The sequence below is a fragment of the Chaetodon trifascialis genome, chromosome 7, assembly GCF_039877785.1.
Source record: "Chaetodon trifascialis isolate fChaTrf1 chromosome 7, fChaTrf1.hap1, whole genome shotgun sequence".
NCBI lineage: Eukaryota > Metazoa > Chordata > Actinopteri > Chaetodontiformes > Chaetodontidae > Chaetodon > Chaetodon trifascialis.
Window position 1 is genome coordinate 6,445,810 of NC_092062.1, and position 25,175 is coordinate 6,470,984.

Sequence of the window (25,175 nt, forward strand, 5' to 3'; positions counted from 1 at the left end):
TTGTTTTTTTTAATTTGATCTTAAATGTCCATTCTAGATTTTATCAGATTTTGTCAACCTCGTCCTCCTTTTTGATTTTATTTTTTTAATGAATTTATTTTGTTTTAGTCAAGTTTTAGTTGACTAAAAGTTTGGCCATTGTTGTCTTATCTTGCTCAAAGAATAAATAACATAGCATTTCAGTCTTTTGTAGTCATCAGATCACAGTGTTTACCCTAGAATTTTTTTCAGGCCCGGTGGCACCCACCGAAAAAACCCTAAACAGATGAGATGCGTGGGATGGTGTATTGGCGCAGTTGGATTAAGTCAGGTGGCACAGCAAGCAGTCTGCAGTTCTGCAATTATTATATTTACATTCAAATTTTTGTTCACCTAGACTGTATTAAAGATCACAAGGAGAGGGTGACTTAATAAGGTGCATTTATTGGATACAAATGGAACATGCTTGATTACACATTGGCACTTCAACCACACAGTGTGCATTGTTCTGTGCTGCACTTGATTTTTCTCGGTTTAGAGAAGAACTTCACCAAGGCATTGTGGTAGGGGAATTTCCTACACATAATTGAGATTATCAGTTATAAATAATTTAAATATTTAACAAACAGTAAACATAGAAGCTTTTTGTTCGTTTTATTATAACAGAGTTACATTCATCTGACAATGTCTGGGGAAAAATTACCCCTTAGTGGTTCTAGTGGAAAACTAGCCTATTGTCTGTGTTATTTTCATCATTATTGCTTACCAAAAAAAAGAAGCTCAATCAGAACAAAAATATAAGCTAAACAACAAATCTGAAACTTACCATGGGGAGTGTGGTACAACCAAGGGCTGTATTTATGGCTATTGAGCCATTCGGGATCCCAGCCAGATGTTCTGTGTTTAGCTGTATTTTTGTTTTGACTGGGTTACCAGTAATGGTCCTCGAGCAGCCCCCCTCTCCAATGCAATGTGCCCCCCTTTCTTCCGTCTCACCTGCACCTGTCATTTTTTTTTTGGAGTTGCTTCTGCTCCTCTCCCTTCATCTATTTTCACTGGCTCTGGAGTCTGGCAGAAAGACTTCTTTATATTGTCTGTCGCCCACGATATTTTTTCTTGTCTTTGGCGGCGCCATAGTTGACTAGCTACAAACCGTAAACATCCCATAAAATATGCCCGCGCTCTCAGCAGCGGTACTCCCATCATTACAGGCAACGAAGCAGGTTAACTCACATTGCGCTGCACAGAGGCACTCCTAAATGTAAATGATTATTGATTTATGAATGAATGGATAGGTGGCTTATTTTTGGCAAAATGAATTATTTTTTTTTGGCCTGGCAGGGGGCCTCCTTGGCCTGGCAGCCCACCAGGCCAGTACAATGGTAGGGGAAACACTAGATTATATTGAATATTTCAGTCAGTCTTGGCTAAAACCAATAATTTTTTGTTGTTTTAGTCAAACTTATCTCACAAAAGATTTTCTTAGCGTTATCTGATGAAAGACAGGTTGACTGATTAAGAATGCAGCTTTGCAGAAAGCGTCTGGTCTCGTGGTTTGATGGAATCAGTTTAAGGAATGAATCCAGATTCATTGTGAAGGATAAATAAAGACAAAGCATTTTTATGTCACCAAATACAACCCAGAATACATCAGTTCAGTCAGCTGCTCAGGTGTTGGGTGCATACAAGGTTATTGTTTACGACTAGAGGCTGTATGGCCCTTAGCTTGTTAGTTTTGGACCAGTCCACTGCTGCTTTCAGTAAACTTTGAATCTATTTGAAACTTCAGCATTTGCCATACAGTACATTTCCACTACAGTTTCACATTGGCACCTGGCCACATAAAACCAACACTTGAGACAACAACCAACACATGCATGCAAACGCAAATACACACACACACACACACACACACACACACACACACACACACACACACACACACACACACACTCCAGTGCATAACAACACCTGTGTTTACTGACTCTCTCTCTCTCTCTCTCTCTCTCTCTCTCTCTCTCTCTCTCTCTATACTGGTGTAGTCTTGATATGATGCAACACAGGAAACAGAACTACTGCATTGAAAAATTTTTATATATATATATATATATATATATATATATATATATATATATATATATATATATATATATATATATATATATTTTTTTTTTTTTTTTCAAACAACACTTTAGTCTCTCAACAATATTGCATATTGATATAGTCATGGTTAGTGTTTAATGACATTGGCGCCATCTTGTCATGAGCTCGTCTTAGTCATGGACAAAAAGGTCACTGACAATTCAATTCAATTCAATTTTATTTGTATAGCGCCAAATCACAACAGAAGTTGTCTCAGGACACTTTCCATATAGAGCTGGTACAGACCAAGCTCTTTTATCTACAAAGAAACCAACAATTGTACATTTTATTTTGTTCTTTTTACAATTTGTAGCATTTAATTCTGATAAACATTACCTGTTTTAAGTCACTTGCGATCATAACTTTATTTTAAGAATGTGAAATGCCAAAATAATAGTGGAGACTAATGATTTATTTCAGCTTTTATTTCTCACATTGCGTCCCCAGTCGGTCAGAAGTTTGCATACACGTAGGTAGGGCTGGGTATCGTTTGAAAATTTTCGATACCGGTACCGATACTTTCACTTTGATACCGGTTCCTGAATGATACTTTTTTCGATACCAATTTTATAAGATCAATTCTAACAAAAACAAAATTACATTACATATTGCACAAATCTTGAGTTTTATTTTTCAGCTTTGGTAGTTTTCCACTCCAAGCAGTTTCCTTACAGAAAAATTAAACAACAAATAATTTCCAGTGCAAAAGAACACTTGCAAACAAGTGACAAATCAATCTAATATTCACTGCTACATATTTTTCACTTAACAGTTTTTCTTCAGAAAAATCAACATGTCTGCTTTCTCAGGACACAGACAGGCCCGCTCCTGGCTGATGGTGTCCCCAGCAGTAGAAAAAGTGCGCTCTGAGGGTGTGGATGATGCTTGCACACAGAGATACCTGGTTGCCAAGTCTAATAGCATTGGCATATTGTCCCTCGCATTCCACCACCAGGTTACTGGATTCACTGAGGTTAGGGTAGATGGCAGATCTCTGTACCGCTCTCCCCCTCACACCAGGGTCAGAGGCTACTGTGAGGAGAAGATAAACATAACAGAGCCGTTTAACCAGCCGGCCCAATTGATAAGCACATCTTAACAAGCTAAGCTTTATCTGTTGCTGTCAATCTCTAGTTAGCTTTTGATTTAGCCACAAAGTTACACACTAATAACGTAAGTTAGCATCACATCACAGTTTAACTCGCTGCGCGATGCACGTATTAAATTGCAGTAACATAAAGTAAATTTACCTGTTGATATCCCAGACATAGCGCCCTCGTTGGTACTCTCAGATGAAGAGGAGTCCGGTGGTGGATATTTTGAACCAGGCCGCTCGGGCTCTGTAACGTCCACAGGCGGACTTGAATGCTGAGAGGAGGATGGCTGTGGTCCGCTGTTCTTGCAGTCAAACACGGAGCAACTTTCTGCTCTTAAATTGATTCCATGCACGGTCAGGTGTTTCATCAAATTAGTCGTATTGCCAGCCTTAGCACTGAAGACTTTTTTGCATATATTGCATCGTGCACTATTGGCATCAATCTTGTTAAAATGGAGCCACACTTTTGACCTCGGGCTCGGTGACATTTTTTAACCGGTTCGAGACACACACGACTACAGCTCACTATCACAACACAGACACGTGAACCCCGTCTGTGGGCGTAACCACAAGACGTCTCAACCACGTATTTTTCCTGCATGCCGCAATCACGTGTAACGTTACAGCCAATCACCGGCAGCAGTATCAGGTCTTCATCACGTGATTAACCTCAGGGTACCGAAACTTGGCACTGAAAGACGAGGCATGTTTCAATACTCGGTACTACCGAAGCATTTCGGTCGGTGCCACAAAAGAACCGAAGTTCGGTACCCAGTCCTACACGTAGGTAGTACTTGGTACCATTGCTTTTACATTGTTAAACTTGGGTCAGATGTTTGGCGTAGCCCACCGCAAGCTTCTCACAAGACGTTCTGGCCGTTCCGTGTGACAGACCTGAATCAGGTTTGTAGGCATCATTGCTCGCACACGCTCTTGCAGGTCTGCCCACAAATGTTCGATCGGATTGAGGTCAGAGCTTTGTGATGGCCACTGCAGTACCTTTTGTTGTCCTGATGACATTTTGCTGCAACTTTGAAAGTATATGTGGTGTCATTGTCCATTTGCAAGACCCATTTGTGACCAAGCTTTAAATTCCTGGCTGATGTCTTGACATGTTGCTTCAATATATCTACAGAATTTTACACATATAGTTTTCCATCATGAAATTAAAACTACTCATGGATGAGTCCAACCTCCATATTCCTGGGAGCTAGATTTGATGGTCTGCATTAAATATCCCCACAACACATGTACACACAAAAACACACAGACCTCCTGTATCATCTGTATTCCTAATGATCCTCATGATTTTATGGTGGCATCGAAAGGAGCCGATACACAGTAGTCACAAAACAGCAGTCCTCAGGCTGGGCCTGCAGTGATATGAAAGGAAATGGACTCAGCACTCAGTGGAAAATAAGACCAAGGCAGGCGCTTCAAAGACTTCAAAGCCTGTTCACTAACAGAGCAAACACAATCATGTTCATTGAGAACATGGACGGCTGTGGCTCAGGAGCTAGAGCGGTCATCTGCTAATCAGGAGGTCTGTGATTAGAACCCTCGGCAGTACACAGGCCGAAGTATCCTTGGGCAACATACCCAAAATCTGCCCCTGATGCTGTGCCATCAGTGTGAGGATTCATATGTATATCGCTTTGGATAGAAGTGCCTGCCAAATGACCAATTGTTCTGGAATCAGATTTTGTGGATCACAAAATGGCCAGAATGATTTTGTTTGCCAGGTTAAATTGGTTATGATGATATCTTGCTGTCATTTGTAGGAATCTAGCTTACTGCTGAGAGAAAGGCTTGGAGTGAACTTTAAAGGGTGAGTCAACACCTCCTGAAAATCTTGTTTTTGCTTAGCCCCAGTGGTTTACCTTTTCACCCTGCTGCAGTGATGTACAGGTGTACTATACGACCTGGTGACATTCCTATTTGCCATGGTTACAGGTTCAATAGAGCATACCTTCTGACAACACCCAAGCACACTCAACAGGACCGCTGGTTGTGGTCAAAAGTAAAACAGACTTGAAACTTTTAACCAGAGACAGCAGCAAAACATGGTTTTTCAGCCTGGTGTTAAGAGTCCTTGAGAGTTTCCTCTTAAATGTAAAAAAGATAAATGTTCATATGTAGCCAACTTAAAGTATATTTAATTTTGAAAGATGTAAGCTAATACACATATTTGTTCCTCTGTAGAGGCCTTTTAGAAGTGTGACCATATCACTTGTGGGTCCATGATCTGTACTAAGCACTTATTAACTTGCTCTGACATGGAAGGTGAGTAATGGCACCAAGCCACCAGCTAAATGGAGGTCAATTTTTGCTGTGGTTGGTCAGTTTGTCTCCTGTCAGCCATGTTTGCAAGTAATTAGCCATTAGCTGGAGATTTTGTTCAGTACCAGGAGTCTGTTTTGACTGTTTAATAAAGTGGAAACAGCTAGTGAACGCTGAGAACTGTCAGACACCATGGGCAGTGCACACAGACATCTACCTTCTGCCCTCAAGCTACAACACTGATAGACTGGAAAACTTTAGGAGGATGCTATTGTGCACACTCTGAAAGGTGATAATATTTTACTGTGTTGTTGATGGGTTACTGCACATTATGTTAATTTGGGATGTTCCTAACAACTTATTTCCCCGACAAAGGGAGTTGACTAGTCTAAAAGTAAGAAAACACTCAGAAAATTTGAGCATAATTTAATCTGTAGTATTAAACATTGTTGAAAATACATTGTGTGTATCATAAGAGCCTCAGTAACCAGCATCAGGGTTTGCAGGTACTGTGCTGGTCCACTTTTCCAGGAAGATTTCAATGCCCAGACCCAAAGAAATGCCATCAAATGTTATCGGTGTATGGACAGTATTTTTCTATGTTTTGTGTCCAAGACACTAATAGGGACAGCAGTTTTTGAAATTGGTCCAGTATTGACCGAGAAACCAGAAACAGCTTCTGTATCACTCTTGCCAGTGCCAACAGACTTCATTTACAGAAATGGTAATTTTGTCGTTGTGAAACACACTTTTTCAAACTTGACAAGAACAAAATAAAACTCAGTAAAACCTCCTTGGTTTGTATTCCCATCTGTGGTTATTCAGATGCACTCTGCTTCCTTGAGGCTCTGTGTCACTTGAGCTTTTGTCTCTTGGTACAGAGCTGGTATCACTGTGTGACTTAAGTGTGGCCTTGATGGAATTGTATATTTTGACTCCAAAGTGTTTACTAACCTCTAAAATCCATCGTCGTCAACCACAGAAAATGGCCTCCAGTCTTTGACTATATATTCACCAATACATCTTGTTGTTTCTTTAGCTCTGGGACTGTTCTTCTTTCAGACTCCTTTGGCCTCGAAGCTTTGTTGTTGTTGTGATTTGAGCTTTTCTGGGTGGCGATTTGCCAAATGGCTTCTCATGTTTCATGTGTTTCCCGTAGTGTAGTTGACCATTGTCCAGCAAGATAGGCAGGTTGTTTTTTTGTGTTTGTCAGTTTCCTTTTGCCATTGTCAATTCTTGAAACAGGAAACCTAAAATGCTGCCACACATCAGCTGTAAAAGTCAATGGAGCATCCTCAATCTCTTTTTCCTTATCGGCATATTTATCTGTAATTTGGGGTTTATTCTTTGTAGCACTTGGCTTGCACACAAGGGATGACGGGAGTCTGTCTTCTTGCAGACAGTAAATATCTACATAATGTCCTGGTAGATAGTCTCACAGTCCCACAATGGCATCAAGCCATGTTTCTATTGGGATATTGCGAGATTTGGTAAATTGCTACATTCCTAAAAAAAATATTTCCTTAGAAGGGATAATGAAGTATCTGGTGGTGTGTTTGTATGTTTCTACTTTTTGCTTGTACAGTGTATTCAGTGATTGAATGACCCAAATACCTGTTTGGCATCCAAGATGGCTGTAATGCTAAAGCTCCTTGTTGTCGCCTAGTTCTGCTCCTGTTTTTCCTACATCTTTTTGTGTCTCTGTATGCATGATGTACAATCCATTATTGTCTACTGAATGTTTGAGTCTCTGTCATGGACTGCATATATACTTCCCATCAGCCAAATCGTTCAAAAATACAATATTTCCTTTCACTGTTATGCCGATGACACACAACCCCTGAAACTAAACGACCAGTCAGATCTAGTCAGTCTCATGAAGTGCCTTGAGGACATAAAGTATAAGATGGCACAAAACCTTCTATGGCTGAATGAAGGCAGCTCTTGTCAAACCCCATGTCAAAAACCCTTGGTGGGATATTTGATTCTGCCTTTAAGTTTGACAAACAATTCAAAAAAATGAAACTGGTCTTTCAAACATTTTTGAAATTGGTGCTCCATGACCAGAGAAAAGAGCCTTGATTTTCCCTTTTGCTCAAAAGGTTCAAAACCTAGAAGAGCCAGAATGCATTGCACTCTTTTCCTTCCAAGGCCACTCCCAGGTCATTCCTATTGGATAGGCATGACCACTTGTTCACTGGTGCTACAAAGGTTGGACGTTTTGTATCACAGGCCATAATATTGTACCACAAGTATAAATCATCTGTTACGAACTCTTAAAAACAGCCACAAATAGTGCAGTTCATCACTTAAACACACATGTGACTGGTACAGGCTTTATTGTTGCATACAGGACACCGTCCAAATGTTAACAGGACTTGTTCTCTTGATTTACCTGTAATGTAAATTGCAGGGCTAACTCCTCACGCTATACAAAACGTCCATATATTGCGCTTCAAATAAACAGGAGAAATCTAAGTAAATTTATGTCATCATGCATACAGTATAATTCATATGAAGCTAAGGGAAATTTTCTACCTGTGCTATATCGATACATTTTCCTCGTCCTGACACCATTATTCTTATTTGGCAGTCTTTCATTTGTTTCTTATCACAATAAGTTATCGTCATTATAAGCTACAACCCTGATTCCAAAAAAGGTGGGGCACTGTGTAAAATGTAATTAGAAATAGAATCTGATGATTCAGAAAAAATTGAAACCCCGTATTTAATTGAAAGTAGGGACTCTTGAAACTAATTCAACTAATTTAGTTTTTATTACTGCAGTGATGATTATACCCGCATCAAACAAATATTTGATGTCCTGTGAGAGGTATGCAAATCAGTAGCTTAGCATCTCTGTGGTTTGTTAGCAGACTTTTTCCACTGCAAAAAATGTATTTCTTACCTGAGATTTCCACCAGTCATGGATCTGTGATGTCACATATGCCACTCATATTTGCTCCATCCTCCATGCGTCTTCAATCCCACTTGAGTGTTTTGCCTGTTGAACCTTGTTGACTTGCTCAGGTTGTGTTTATTTGGTTAAATGGTAGTTAAATGGTTTCTTTTTTGTCTGTTTTAATTGTGTTTATTGTTGATGCACTCATTGACTAGAACGGCATTGATCAGCTTTGTCATACGTGTCGTGGATGGAATGTGGACGTTATGTGCCCGGTGGGGATAATGGGTCAGTTTGATGTAGTATTCAATTACAATAGCACTCCAGCTATTGTAGCAAATTATGTCCAAGTAATGATGCAGGTGCAGAATTAATCTATGCCAGCAGTAGCTGTGAGCAATGAGAATCGAAAGCAAGACGCACTTTGCTTTGATAACTCAATAGCATATCCTAATTAATGAATGTGACATACAATAACAGATCAAACTACAATCAACAGATATTGAAAGTTTTATTCACAAACGTTTGGGGGAAAAAATATGTGCGAGCAACCTCTATTGCGCCTTGCACTGATTCAGTGAAGTGAACAATGTTCAACGCTCCTGGAAAACAATGAAAATTGTTTAAAGTCACAGTTTGTCTTGTGCGTCTGTTGTTTCTTTGAATCCATGGTGCCGTCAGGTGTCAGGTGATCGAAACCTTTGCTCTAATGGCCTTCATTGCTTGGCAAACGAGATGATTGAGTCTCCTAAGACCCTCGCCCTGTAGATTCTAATCAAAGTAATAGCGATAGCTGTCAGGCAATATTGTCAGCGTATTTAGAGCATACAGCACATTTCATGTCAACTTCAAAGTGCTCTCCATAATGTATACAAATGCTAACATTTGATGAATTTAGGCTATCTAAGAGATATAATATCACAGCATGTCCCTGTTGATGAGCAATCAGTGGAGACTGTATAAAAATCCCTGATGAATTAGAAAAACAAAAATAACTGGGAATACCATGCTGCTTTTCCTACGGCGTCATAACACCCACTTCATAAATAAAATGTGTTTTTCTTGTTTTTTTTTAATTTTTTTAGGACAATGACTAGACTTTTTTTTTTTTCAAGCATATAACTGAGTCCTACAAACAGTCGCTCAGACCAGGAACCTTAGGCTACACTGAAACCGCTGGGGTGTATATGCTAAGCTAGTCTTCAGTGGGTCTCAAATAAAGTAATAGAAAAGACCAAAACTTTATATTGCATGATTTCACACTATGAAGTAACAAAACCCTACCTGCTCTGGTCTGCACAGCACTTTGGTCAACATCTGTTGTTTTCAGACGTGCTTTATAATTAACTTGACAGTGTTATGACTGAAGGACCAGGGTAATGAAGAAAAATATATATTTTAATTGGTTAAATGTGTTTCCTTTGCTCTGTTAAAAAGTAAAGTTAGCTTACAAGAACGTGCACCAATGACATTTGTGCAGTGGACCAGGAGCAACTGATAGTGTAATAAACTGAGTGTAGGTTGATTGATTAGCTGTAACTTATGAAGTGAAGCAAGTGTTGAGTCATTCTTTAATGCAAACATTTTTTGATGTGGTGAATTGTTGAACTGAAATGCAGGCCTATGGTAAATGTACCGTAAAAAAAAATAGTTAAATAAACATGAATCTTGTGGTACTCTCTGCCTGTCCTTAAGGTACTCACTTTGAGAACCGTTGCTCTACAGTAGGTGTGAGCTGCTGTGAAAGCCCTGCATGCTGCTCAAGAGGCAGCACAAGCTCTTCTTTAGGTGAAATACCAGTCAGCAACTGGAGCACAAGCACAGGTTTTTTTCACTGTCTTGAAAAGCTGCATTGCTAATGTGCTGTGTGTCTGTTTATGTGGTTACAGTATATTTTGTCATAGCAACCTGAGGAAAGCTGGTAGACCCACACTGTTCTGTGCTCGTGGTGTGGTCAACAGGCTCGTATTGTTTTTCCAGGGGCTGTGTGAATAGCTCATGCTTCGTCAGTGTGCTCTGTGTGCAGTAAATGATAGTTCGCAAAGCTGGCTCATCTCTTATGATCTGCTCCTAAGGCACTCAGATGTGTTGAGCAGCTGGTTGGAGAAGCAAAGCAACTCCGCATTAAATAATCATCATGACTGCAATGGGCTGAGACAGTGTTGTTGTTAGGCTGTTAGTGCTTCTGACTGACCAACCAGCGCTGCTGAAAAGAGCCCAAACCAACCCTGTGAATACAGCTTTCATTAAGACATAGTGATGGTGAAAATTTTGTTCTGTTCTGTTCTGAGTCCATGACTCTGCGGTGTCAGATTGAGAATCCGATTCTGTAAATGTGACAACAAATGTAAATCTAACATCCCTAAAAAAGAAAGAAAGATGTACAGTTTTGTTGGAGCACTCTGTACATGCATGCCAAAACTGGACATCCCTTGAAATGGTCAAAGGTCAAAAAAGAATCAATACAGAGCAGAACTTTCAGCTGCTCCACATCCTCGCTGCACCGTCACGTACACTCATCCCCCTCAGACTGCTGCCTCAGGATCTTTTTTGACTAACTCCAAAAAGATACGTTTCCTTAATGCATATTTGATAGTGTCTCCTGTCCAGAGGAAAGGCTTTTTCACTGTGTTGTGTCAGGTCTCTAAGCTAACCAGTCAGCAAGGCAAGCACTTCTGGGAAGCTAATGTGGTTCCCTCCCCCTTTCTGTCAAAGATCATCTGGGCCAAATCTATGCCCGGTTAACTTAAACTTGACTGAATCATTTTTCTTCAGTGTCGCTTCACTGAGCAGAATACAAAAATGAGAGGGAGAGCAACCAGAAACTACAGGAATCTGACTGGTCTGTAAGGCTACTTGTCAAACCCCATCTACACTGTGTAAAAAAAAAAAAAAAAAAAAAAATTCCTCTGTTCGGTTGGGTTTGGGATACTTTTCCAGATCTGAAAGGGAGCGCCTATTCAGATCATGAGACGAGCTCTGCTCCGTTGTGTCCTCTGTGATATCTGTAATTTCTCCTCACTCAGACTCCCAAACTCTCTTACACATATTAGCACAGGCCTGTTCTTCTGAGTACGTGGAAATGGTTTTCCATCTCTATTCAAGGATAATGCTTGTGGTAGAATTGTCAGTTGCCTCAAGCATTTGAAAATTAGTTTATAATGAATGCAGACTGCAAATGAGGCACACAGTCTAGGTACAATGCAAAGCGATTCCAAGGAGGGCTACAATGAATTGTATTACTGTATAACCTGCCATATTTTCTTGATTAATTGTTTGGTCTATAAAATGTCAGAAAATAATGAAAAAAGTAATAATAATTTCGAGGTTTGTCCAACTAAGTCCAAAACCCAGATATTTAATTTTACAGTCAAATAAGAATTGTTTGTGTTTTTTGCTTGAAAAATGACTTACCATTAACTAATTATCAAAATGGTTTCTGTCAATCAGGTAAACAACTATTTCTCTCAGCCTCTTATTACGAATACAGGTTGAACCAAGCATTGATTTCCGTAATGAAATATCTTTTTGAAGCTGCATTCCTCAATATTTTGTAGGTTAATATTAAATTAAATGGCTGCATGTGATTTGAAATGGTTAGTGAATTATTTCGCCCCTAGTGGCGAGGAATTGATCAGAGCAACTTTAAGTTGTGGGCCGCTTTCTGCTGAGACTCCTCAGCTGCGCTGCTAGACATCATGCAGATACAAACTGGTGACTTTTTATTGTGGTGTATATCCACTTCAAGGCTATACTGGGCTGCTTTTCTATAAGGAAATTACAACACTGATGCAAAATTGAACAAAGCCATATAGACTGATGTAAGGGATCAGAATAACATGATGAGATACGACTATGCTCCTTTTTAAAGGTTTTCTTCTCATCTCATCAGTTTCTGAAATGGACTTGAAGTGCAGAGAATCAGACCATGAAATAGGCTTCCAACTCAAATGACTTTTTTGAATAGGATTTTTTTAGGCCTGCTTGGTTTTAGCCAAAAATAAAAAAAAAAGGGCCACATGGCAGCTCTCACAAAATAAACATTATTCACTGGCGTCTCTGTTTTTCAGTTGGTTCTAGAGTTGAACCTGTTAGCTGCCGATAGTAAACCCTGCTTGTCTTTTAGTCCAATTCTACAAGCCTGTATATAGGACTAAATTTTGAGTGCTCTTTGCCATGGAGCAGCTGGCATGTTGGTTTTGTTTAACACAATACTGAAGGGATCTATTCTGCATCCATGACACTGGTGTGAGCCTTACATCCCTGATGGGCCAACTTTTCTGGCTCCCCAGATAACTGAAGTAAGTTTTTATTAGAGGTGGCCCTGGGGTAAAATATACATTCTCTAATTTGCTTCTGTTTCTGGCCAGGTGTGATAAAGTATCATCTCTGTCCCCCTTGTTCCCTGCTGCTGCCTCCTCTTGCCTGTTGTTGGTGATTTAGAGAATGAATGAATGAGAGTCACCACCTCCTGTGGTAACTTTTTTTTACAATTATGTTCTCTTGTCTGCAGCCTCCTCGGTGCAAATTGAACTGAAGGTTTTGAGGGTGGTTTAATTGGGAAATTGTTTGATCTGATTTATCTGGCTTATGGAAAGTGAGGGGAAAGTTTTGGGTGAGTTGTGCAGTTGGTGGTTCATGCCTTCACTCACCCTTGGCTATTTTTTTTTAATCAGCCAGTCATACTCTGGTGCATTCATCTCAGTGTGTCCTATCGTCTGGCCCCGCTTACAGCCATATAGGATTTGTTGGATTTTGATGAGACATCATCAGATTGTAATAAATGCTTTTGTGTGCAGCCTCGCTCCGCCCCCGGGCTCTAAACCGGCTTAGTTTTCACTCTCTGACTGTGACTTCCACACAACACCTCGGATCTGTCTAATCAAACAAAATCTGTCTGCCACTGCTTTGCCCTCTGAGCGCATTCTCTCAGCGTCTTTCTTTCTCATTCATACACATACACATAACCTCCCAGCACTAATTATTATCAAGGATTTTCATTTCTTTCATTTTGACTAATTAGCATTAAGACATTGCAGGTGGGTTCAAATGCTAATGAATGCCAAACCTCTTTGCTTGGCTTAAACTTGGGCCAGGCTGTTACACATCTTTACTCTGGTTTTGTTGCCATGTTTTCCATTTGACATGTTGTTGCATCTTCTGTTGAGCTACTCCAGCCCTCTGCATGGGGAAACGAGAACATCACGTCATATATGACCAGTCTCTGCTCGCTCACATCCCTATGCACGTGTTCCTCTGCTCTGATCAGTCATTCTCTCCGTCCAACTGGCTTTAATTAAAGTCTTGAGAACCGCTTTGGCTCCTGTGTCAGTTTCGAGATCAGTACCATTTGTGGCACTGTGCTGTTGTTTCTTTAATGATACACAGGTGCAAGCACTTTAATTGATATTTTTTAATAAGCAGCACAACCAGATTGCATGTTTTTATTGCATTTCCATTTTTCTTGCTGTGGGTTGTTTTGTGTCTTGCTGCTGTCCTTCTGATACCCCATAGCCTCAGTGCACAGGCTCTGTTTCTAAGCCATGGTGATTTTGATATTGAAAACACTTTTTTTTTTTTTTATTAATTGCTTAACTGTGAACTCAGTCATTTGGGATTTTTCTATCACCAAGACTGAAAAGCACCAACCTAGGCTGCAGTGTGTCCTACGTGCTTTTTGAACTTCAGCTTGTCGTGTTTCTTTCATTTCAAGTACAAATTATAGAAAGCTGACGATCTATTCAGTTCAATCAAGTAGAAGCTTTTCTTCCTGGAGCCAAGATCAAAGCTTTGTCAACAACTTTTTTTTTTTTAATCATAATTAATAATACATTTTAAGTAAAATCCAGCCATTCCGAAATTCCAGCTCTCTTGCAATGAATTGCTGCATTTCTGTCTTTGTGAATTGGGTTTGTTGAAGGACAAAATAACAAATTTATCTCCTTGTCATCCATAATTTATTGACCAAAAAAAGGAATCCTGTAGTGGTGAAACCTCCCACTTCTACTCCCTGTTCTTTTGCTCCTTTTTTCCTCCCACTTCTCATCTTCCCCCTTCTCCCCTCTACGTCCATTTTAACTTACCTCCTCTCTCCTCCTCCCCTCTTCTCTCTCTCAGTAGATCATATCTCACCGAGCCTCAGAGCAATGCAACAGTTCACAAACAGAGAAGAGGAGCTGCCCATGTCTTCATGGACTGTGAAATTAGGTGTTACCTAAAATGAGCCCAGCAGACTTAAGAGATGATGGGAATGATTTAGGGGATTGTTGTTTGCAGTTACGGCCAGAGAGGCAAGACAAGAGAGCCTCGTTTTTTCCATGTATGCCTGCTCTCATCTCATCAAGCATTCAGAAAGCCCTGATAGTGACACAACTCGTCTCCTTACACACCAGCACAGGCCAGATAGTTGAACAAAAAAATGCTATTGTCGGCCAGTTTCTATATATTTTACTCCAGGCCTCTGACCCTGGCCCACTCCTCTGAACATGTGGCTAGCTCTCTCCAGCATGGTATGAAGCTCAGTGTGTTTGAGCCTGCTGCCCCTGTGACCCCTGCCTCCAGTCCTGTGATGGTATGAGACTGTGGCTGCCTGTGCCAGCTCAGTTTCCCTCTCAGGGAAATGCTGAAAACCTGACTTTGAACAACGCTTTGTCTGCCCTCACTGTTTGCGGCTCACCCTGACCCCATGCTGTGCCGTGTGGTTCTCATCAGAGCTTGTAGCGATGCAGTCTTCTATGTTTTACACCTCTGGTTTAAAAAGATGTGAATTAGGTACTTTTCTGAGCAGCCCAGGCTGACTGTTGAGTTTGTTGTTACTATTTTGGTGTGATGTGAAGTCCTACACACAGATGACAGGTGTCACACTTATTAGTAAATTGGCTGCTGAGGGTATGTTAGCTCCCATTAGTTGTCATTTTGCTTCCCTGTATTGACACAAGGACACAAAAATTGTGTGTATGTGTGACAGCGGCTTGTTTGACAATGATGGCTACAACAGGCTATATACGAAATGAACCTCGTCTGTTGAAGTTATTGGCACCTAATCATCCACTGCTGTTTCATGTTGAATTCTTTACAGGTATAATTGTTTATTATAACAGATGATTTATGATAATTAAGTCTTGTCACAAAGTTTTCAGTGATCAGACTGTAATCAGGGGGCATCTACCCTGAACGGCAGCCGGATAAATCCCCCCCTGGAGTCTAGACACTGGAGTTGGCGGCTGATGATTCTGCTGAGACTAATAGGCTGATGAGGATGATGAAATGATGAAGCTGATGAATCTGCAAAGACTTGGCGGTGATGGGGAGGAGGAGAGGTGCGCATTACAGCAGCATGAACGTACAGAGAGAGAGAGAGAGAGAGAGAGAGAGAGAGAGAGAGAGAGAGAGAGAGAGAGAGAGAGAGAGAGAGAGAGAGAGAGAGAATAGACCATATCTCGACTGACAGACCCAGACAATAACAGCAAGAAAATTATAGAGTGATCATGTTGGAGAGGAGTTAATGCAGGATATTATGAGAAATGAAAATGAGCTACAGGTCTAAGCATGCGAAAGAACAGTCTTACTCTAAGATTAAGTCAATGAAAAGAGAGGATGCTGTATGATTATGACCAGTATGTTAAATTCAGTTATTGTCATGTTCAGAGTCCAGATACAATTTGAGACACACTTTGCTCCCTCTTCAGGTGAGACATTAGAGCAGTCATGGTAGTCTTTGCTGGACGGCATCCTGCAGAACTTAAGCAGAACTGTCCCAGTGTCCTGAAGAATCTAGAAATCATAAGAATATGCCCCAAGCTCTTTTTTTACAAGCAGTGTTATTACATGAAACAATGTCATGCTGGCTTGCATGACAATGAGGCAGCTCTATGAATTAATTGCCTGTTTAATGTTGGAGCACTGGACACCACTCTATAACTATCATACAGAAAATATCTTTCTGGGATGGGAGTTGGTGTGATAATAGTCACTGTCTGCTCCATCATTCATGGCAATGAAATTAGGCGTTTGAGGGATGCGATGAGGTAAGGAGAATGAGTTACAGGAGTACAGGACAGGGCAAAACAAGGTAACCTATGTGGGAGGCTGCACTGTTTGTATGCAATAGACATTCATTGCCCTGTTAAATGTTGATTTGTGCCCTCTGCATGCATCTCCCAGTTCTTAAATTTGCCTGTCAGGATGCACAATGTTTTATTTCTTTTGGGAAATATTTGTGTAAATATCTTTTCATGCTTTTATTTGTGTGCATATAAACCCCTGCGTTCAAACCGTACAGTGTGTGTGTGTGTGTGTGTGTGCGTGCGTGTGTGTGAGAGAAAAGTGTGCAGTTAGTCTCTTTGATGCCACCTCCTGTCATCTCCTCAGAGCTGTGTGTTTTTCAGTTCTCCTGTGTCAGGCTCCCACACATGCTATCTGAAACCAGCAGGGAGCACGATCACCCTGCAGAGGCTGCTGCTGCCCTGCCTGTCCTTGGAACAGATATTAGTACAGGTCATTAAAAGGTGATGCTGCCCTCAGTTTGGCTGCTCTTTGGCCATCTGCCATCTGCCATGTTTAAAGATGCAGCAGAGCAATTGTTGGTGTGTACGCAGGGAAGAGAAAGGGTTGGCAAAGGGCTTGTAATCAGAAGTGATAAAGCCGGGTGGCAAATGCCAAATCTGACATCAGCCTGTCCTCAGCAAATGACCAAAGACGTCAACAAATCTAAATGGAGATTTTCATGCAAAATGGACCCATTCTGAATCTGTACTGATAAATAGATATATAAATGAACAATGGTTTTGTTTTTCTTTTACCTTATTGAGACATCACTGATAAAAACGTACACCCCCAACCTCACTGCTGCACTGCTGCATTTTATAACACCAAAGGGTGATTGACAAAGAGGACATTACAGTTACTGTCTCAATAACATGATGAATTGGCCTTCAGGAATTTAAGCTAAACATAAAGAAGAGGAAACTGAGTTAGTTTGCTTTCTGTATGGATGAATGTGCTTAAGTTCAGCTGAGAGCTATGCATCAGATTATGAATGATTTTGTATATGTAGCAGCAGGCTGCAAGTGTTGCCATGGTGATTTGTCCAAATGGTGCTTTTATTTTTATTTTAGTTATGTGCTTTAGTGTCTGCCCCCTGGGGACCAGGGAAGGTGTTACAATGAGCCTGCATGGGGCCTGTGGCACAGTAGATTCACCTGAAAGCCTTCATCTGTGCGCCTGAATTATTTACAGGCTTTCATTTATCGAGCTACCATTTATTTACCTAATGACAACTGACTTTAGGTAAGAGGATATTGGTGTTTTTTCTGCAGTGCTTTGCTTCCCAGGACATATTCATATTTAGAAAGCTGCTGTTAATGGATGTGCTGGATTTTGAACAATATATCTAAGTGGCAAAACTGTGAGGAAAACTTTGTTTTCTCTCAGTGGATTTTAACAAATGGTCCTCTAAATATACTCTGCACGCTAAAGCTATTAACTAAGAGTGAATAATGAATCCCACTAATTGCAGTGCTGTACATCTTACACTTTATTTTTGTTTTATTAATTTATCTTCCAAGTATAGGGTTGTGCCTGACATAAGTAGGATACTATTTGCTGTCCCTGGCTGAGTATTATGTTCTGAACTCCTCACTTGGTTTCATCCCCTATATGGATGCTTTGATCAGGTTTTGAGTCAATACTGATCACTGATTTAATAGGCTCAATTAAGACCCATTGTTTCTTGGTCCCCCTCTACTCCACAAATGGCCATTATTGTACCTCTTTTACACTCCTGGAAAAACAGAAGAATACTTTGTTGTTGCCATAAATGCCTTTAAGACCACAACGTAGACTTTGAATCCCAAAGGCTTTCAGTTGTAAGCCGCATACCTTGATCAGGGGCCATGAAGCAAGAAATTGAAGCTCCAGCTCAGGGACTAATTGGTTGGATTGCACTTTCAATATGTAAAGCTTTGATGCACAAGAATGCAAAATAATTCTCCAAACTCTTAGCCCCATCAGTTTGAGCATTCGGACACTAGGAGCCCAAACATGCCACCTGCCAGCTTGACTGAATGCATCAAGAGTCCTGCAGTGAGTAAAAGCATGACCTGGAGACCACAGGGGCTCATCCAGGAGTGTAACCTGCCTCTGATGCCTGTGTGGTGGAGATCAGGCAGTCACACCACTGTTTTAGGAACTTTTATTTATTTGCATTTCATTTGGTGGTGATCAGTTTTCCTCGCCTGAAATGCTAAAGATAAAAAATAGAAGGTTTATCTGAACATCTCTAATACCGATCAACAATCCAACTGTCCAGTATTCTTTGGACTGGCTACAGCATCTGGTATTTCACCAACCTCTTCTCTTTTACCAGCTAAGTAGAGTTTCAGAGTAGACAAAGACTCAAATGAGGACTAGTTGGACAGACAACCTCACCAGCCACAGCTGAAATGTATTTTTCTATTTACATATGTTTGTTTGGCGGTTTGAGTTCCTTTCATGCCTTTGCAAGAACGGCTGTTTAACGGATTTTTGGTGAGTCTGCACATGAAAAAAGCTTTCTTGTGTTTTCATGAGCCTGGATCCCCAATGGTGAGACAGAATTTTGCTTTGTCAGAGAACCAGCCTGGAAAAGGTTTAAGAGCCCATCATCCAGAGAGTCAAGTGTGGGCGGTGAGTGTTTCTTCTGTCCGCTGGCTGAACGCTTTAGGATACCGCTGGTTTTCTGGGACTGTAATTGTAAGAGGGGGAAAAAATAGAAGCATTCTGTCAATCCAGGCGATAATCAGAACACTGGAGACCCAATGGATTGTGAGTGTGTGTGTGTGTGTGTGCACAGGCACTTTTTCTCTCTCCTCCTTTTTAAATCCAATGACTGTGTCTCAAGAGTGATCGTGAATGCTCGTACCCTCAATCTAGCACTCTCTCCTAAGGGGGCTGAGTAAGCCATATGCTGCAATCCCTCCATCAAATTCCTGTTTTTCATGGAGGGACAATTTCTATTGAACACTTAAATACTTGTGGAAAAGCTCGGGGGACAAGCAGACTGCTGTGTATCAGCAGCACAGTGTCTGTCTGCAGGCTAGGAGTTAGATGCAGGATTTGCACAATAGCAGCTCTCTATCTACCAGGCCCAACTAATTATAGACGAGGCTGTAGTTGGGTTGTTCCTCTTAAATCCTTGGTGGCTGTAAACAACTTGAGAAATGAAAGACTGACAGAAGGCTGAGTTAGAATGAGAGGCTACGGTGTCATGAAGAAAGGGCTAATGGAGCCGCTTGAGAATTTTCTCCTGCTGATTTTTGATCCTCATTTCTTTCCACCTGTCTCAGAGAAAATGTTAATAAAACCTTTGGTGTACTGTGCTGTTATTTGAGATCAGAGTCGTTTGTGTAGGTGTGCAAGTGTGAAGTTTGTGCTAGTTTCCCAACAGTCTGACAGTTAACAGTGATTAGTTTTTCAGAGCCTGAACTAACTTCAATGAAAAGATCTAAATGTATTTATGATCTCCCCTCACTGCAATATTAACCTGTCAGCTTTTCTCAATTGCTTCGGGTGCTTGAACCCCAGTTTACTCGCCTGCAAGTGTGGCTTCCTTTGTTTTCTTTACTCCATTAAGACTCTGAACTCCAAGTATTAGACACTGTGGTTAAAGCAAGTTCCCACATGCAGATCAAACATCCCAATGCTATTAACCGTTCTCGATTCTGAACATCTCTCTCACATTCTCAGTACTTCCAGCTGGCAGCTGCTCGCTCGCTGTGCCACTGATGCTGCCAGGATTTTTCAGGGCACATCTGTATCTCTTCTCTTGTCATGCCTGGTATAACTTCAGCCTCAGCTGCAGTGTGCAGTAGATGTTATTCTTCAGTTCTTCATTTTGATATTATTTCATCAGTTTACCTCTATGGTATTGAAACTTTGAAATCTTTTCCATGCTGTGACTTTGTTGTGACACAGTCATAACTTCTGACCTTGTTGATAGCTGCAACTTTGAAGTTTCTTTGGTTGTTTCTTTTCAGTTCTGCAACTTTTAAATTCTGTTAAATGCTCTCAGTTGAAGTTTGATGTTTGATGTCAACGTTTTCCCAACTTCCTCTCAGTGCACAAAGTTTTTACTTTTCAGACTTTTCACTGCTGCCTGACTGGCACAGCTGCAGTAAGGTGTCCCAACCGAGGTCAGCTGACCTGACCTCAAATTGATTATGTTGAAACCCAAGATTAATATATGTTTCTACAAAAAAGTAAACTTAAATAAACTTTAATAAATAATAAATAAAGTTTTTTCCAAATAATCTGCAGTCTTCTGTAATCTTCCACACAACAAACAAACAGCCCCAGAGTCCTCTTAGAACTGTACCAGAACCCTCTTTTTCAAGCAGTCTTGGTGTGGTGGTTTTGGTCTGCTCCAGAGTTCCATCAACAGCTTTTGAATAAATGAACCAAACCAAATGGATTAATGCACTAGTTTGGTTGAGGCACACCAGAATAGTTCGGTGTGAAAACACCAAAAAGTGTGCAGATTCTAAATATCCAAGAATGCTGCGTTTGGACAGATTTGCTTTCTGGTTCTGGTGAAACCTAAAGCCAAACCTGTGCTTCCTCTCTTCAGTGAGACAGTAATGGCTTCTGTAGGGGTTATGGTTTCGGTGCTGTGCCCTGTCTGACACCCCACTCTGTGTTGCAGGTTCAACTACAGGTCGACTCACCATCTCACCACCAATGGCTTCTACGAGTTCCTCAACTGGTTTGATGAAAGAGCCTGGTACCCTCTGGGTAGGATAGTAGGGGGCACGGTGAGTGTGTTTTTCATGCTATGTGTTGGTTTGGGGGTGTGGGTGTGGGTGGGGGTGGGTGGGGTGACTCGAGAGGTTGGGGAGATTGTGCAAGTAGGTGTACTTTCTGCCTCAGCCCATTCTTCCTTTGTCCTTATTTCTCAAGAGTCACATTACTTTGATGAATCCTCAATCATCCTCTTGAACTCACTCTCAACTGCAGTTCTTACGCGCACATGCACACACGCGCGCGCGCACACACACACACACACACGCACAATACACACACACTTAGTAAGCATGGCTGGGTGACTAAACAGCTCCTGGGGGAGGCAGGGACTCATACACACTCATATAACACATAGTAGATCTGTCTTAATAACAGTTAAGGAACAGACAGACACGCCATCATTACACTACAACTCATCTCCTCTGTATATTTACACCCCTCTGTGTGACCTCTCTATAAGGGTTGATGAAGACAGAGCTAACTGTTCTCAGCTTATCTGTTCTCCAGACTGCACTTTTGGACATTCAGACTAGCTGACTAAATAACAGCTTTGAGCATTTTGTTTTGGCTTTGAAGCCATCTGTTTGCATATGACAGTGGAAAGAAAGAAAGGACAAAGATGATTCTCTACTTCAGGAGCTTTACTGTCATACTAACTCCTGGGGGGGTGAAAGTTGTAGCTGACAGGTGGAGTTAACAGTAATAGTTTAAAATTGTAAAGATTATTATTCCATTTTCATTTTGGTTACTGTAGGCTTTAATTGGGACTTTCTTTACCTCAGCTTAGCCGTCATCCTCAAGATGAAGGAAACTCAATTGTGCTCAAGTTAGAAGTTTGTTTTTTCTGTAGGTACTTCAGCAGCATTTTCTGTCATCACACATTTGGTGTTTGAGGTTATGAGGTAATGATGCAGGCTGGCAAGAGCATATTTTCTGTCCAGTAGCTCTGTGATCACACAGCTTGTAATGTGTTTTTTATTTTTTATTTTTTTTGCTCCACTGTCTGAGTCAATGATAGCATTTTGCAGTCGCCATAGTGAACAATGCATTTGTAGTTGTTCAGAGGTCTTGCTAGCCTCTCAGTGTTGGTGCTCTTCTCATCACATCAACATGAAAGAGAGACAAAGACAAAATCTTTTTTGGCTATCCAGACCTTATTACTAACACTTATGAGTCAGTTAGCTGTGGCTTACCTGACCAGAGCCTGAATAATCACTCAGCCTTTATCTTCTACTCTGTTCCCCCCTCTTCCTCCAGGTGTACCCAGGTCTCATGGTCACAGCGGGCCTCATCCACTATGTGCTCAACCTGCTGCATGTTACTGTCCACATCCGGGACGTGTGTGTGTTCCTGGCTCCGGTGTTCAGTGGCCTGACCTCCATCTCCACCTTTCTGCTGACGAGGGAGCTGTGGAACCAGGGTGCAGGGCTGCTTGCGGCCTGCTTCATTGCCATCGTCCCTGGTTACATCTCCCGCTCTGTTGCTGGCTCCTTCGACAATGAAGGCATCGCCATCTTTGCCCTGCAGTTCACCTACTACCTCTGGGTACGCCTATATATACTTTGTAGGCCTTCCATAGTCCTGACCCTCCACGATGAAGCTATTTATAACAGTCGTCATTGCTGCTTCGGCTGGCTGCTCTTTGTTTGAAGTGGAGGGATGAAGTTAGTCATGATGAACTTTTTCTTACAATGACTTAAAGCTGCGATAGGCGAAAAGTTTCATCCTAAGTTTCATCCCCACAGGGGATTCCCACCCACAAAGTTATTATTTCCACAGGTTTTTTTTTTTTTCAAATGGGCAAACATCTTTCAATAAGATGAAGGTGAACAATAAGATGAACAAATCTGGGAGGAAGTGTAGAGGTTCAGAGATGTAGAGCCACACCGGCAGTGTCCCCCAGCTGCATGGGGCCATTTAGCCTCTTTAGTGTTAGCTGTTTTGCTTTTTCCACTTCACAAATTTTTCTCTCATTAACCTTATCTTCAGCCACAGCAGGCAGCAGTTTTCTGCACAAGAGCTGCGATAAATCCACTGTAGAGTACCTGCTCAGCACCAAATGGCAGACAGACAACATTGGCGACAAGTGCAAACTTAGAGTGGAGCACAATTGATTTTTAATGTAGCAAGTATGCTGTTAAAGCTTTATGTAGAACTACATAAAGGCAATGTTAGGCTAGACTACCCTAACAGCACTATCTTCATATTTATTCATGTGATCCTGTAAAGCTGTGTAAATTGTTCATTTAAGATGTCTCCTAATTATAGCTACAGATAATCCAAGCTGCTTTTGTCCTTTAACCACATATGTAAGTGTCTCTATCTGCTTCCACAGATTTATTCATCACACTGGTCCTCAGTGGTTTGTGCATGTGACTATGCGGGCTAATGCTATTCTCAGTTAACATGATCAACCATGACATTTCATGCATACCTCTGAGATTTAAAGAAGGAATCTGCTCTCCCAGCTATAAAGCCCTGAAGTCGCTGTTATTTGATGTTTTGAATAGATGGGGAATAGCATAACCCGGGGTAAAGATGAACAGTTAGGCTTGTTTCTGTACTCTGGATTTTACACAGATTGAAAATAAATCATACACATTCGTAGACACACTGGACTTTAAAGCTCTTATTACATCTGGGATATGCTTAGACAGAAGAACAGAGTAACTTTAATGAAAGTGTTCAGTGAAAGCTTCACCACTGTTTACTTTCTCTTTCTCATAATCTCCCTCCCCATCTAATTTGTTCTCCCTGTACTTTCATTCAGTCTCTTGCCTCCCTCCATCCACCACATATCACTGGCTCAGCTCCTCCATTTATCCAATCTCATCCAGCCAATAGCAGAGCCTCCCAACCATGCCTTCGTTAAGTCAGGGCTCGTTAGCCTTGTTAGGGCCTCGTTAGCAGCTCTCATGTGCGGCACAGGGTAAGGTAAAGATGTGTAGAACACAGTGCTCTGCTTTGTGCAGGTCATTAAAGAGAAACACAATGAATAATTCAGGCAGACATGTTGGGTAAGCAGCAACAGAGCGAATTCTCCAGGAAAAAATAGTGAGCAGAGCAGCGCTCAGCTTAATGGAAGCAGTTGATATACTGTACTCTGTGTGTGTGTGTGTGTGTGTGTGTGTGTGTGTGTGTGTGTGTGTGTGTGTGTGTGTGTGTGTGTGTGTGTGTGTGTGTGTGTGTGTGTGTGTGTGTGTGTGTGTCTGTGTCTTTTTGGTTAATGCTCTGCTATGCAAACTGCAGGTGAAGTCGGTGAAGATGGGATCAGTCTTCTGGACCATTGGATGCTGCCTGTCCTATTTCTACATGGTGAGAACACACAAAAATGTTTGTTTTATGCTGTTTATGGTCATTTAGGTGAGGACTTGTATTGACCCACATTCACATCCTAATCTGACACCTTGAAACCTACCCCTAATGCTAAAGTCAGATCGTAACCTAGAGAGAGAGCAACATCGAGATCACATGCTAACTCTGAAACACATGCACCTAAAAGTTACCACCCTGCCACTCACTCACAGAACCTCTGCAGATAAGGCTAACCTTTGTTTGCATCACATCACCGAAAGCCATTTTCATCAGACAGAAACAGATCGTTTGGGGCGCTATTCCCTTACCCACATATCATTCAGCAAGACTGTGATGAATCACTTAAATGTCTCACGCTGCAAGCTGTGATGTCTCCTCTCTGGCACCTGCTCACTGCCCACGAGGTACATGGCCATGAGACAATAGTCACAAAGCTTGAGAAGAGGTGCATATGTGTCCATTTTTCTGAACGTGTGTGTGTGTGTGTGTGTGTGTGTGTGTGTGTGTGTGTGTGTGTGTGTGTGTGTGTGTGTGTGTGTGTGTGTGTGTGTGTGTGTGTGTGTGTGTGTGTGTGTGTGTGTGTGTGAGAGAGAGAGACACACACAGAGAGAGTGTGTACCTTTGAGGATTTGGGGGCCGACAGCATAATCTGAATGGCAGTCTTAACACTGTAGCTCATAATGA

At 41.3% G+C, this 25,175-nt stretch overlaps 1 protein-coding gene across 1 annotated transcript in view; it reads left to right on the forward strand.

Moving 5' to 3' along the window:
- The window catches only part of LOC139333652 (dolichyl-diphosphooligosaccharide--protein glycosyltransferase subunit STT3B-like), a 60,776-nt gene that overhangs the window by 14,916 nt on the left and 20,685 nt on the right, over window positions 1–25,175 (forward strand). Inside the window, exons 2-4 of the mRNA XM_070966239.1 lie at window positions 21,079–21,187; window positions 22,434–22,721; window positions 24,426–24,491. Of these exons, the coding sequence (XP_070822340.1) occupies window positions 21,079–21,187; window positions 22,434–22,721; window positions 24,426–24,491 (463 nt within the window). The remainder of the gene's footprint in view (window positions 1–21,078; window positions 21,188–22,433; window positions 22,722–24,425; window positions 24,492–25,175) is intronic.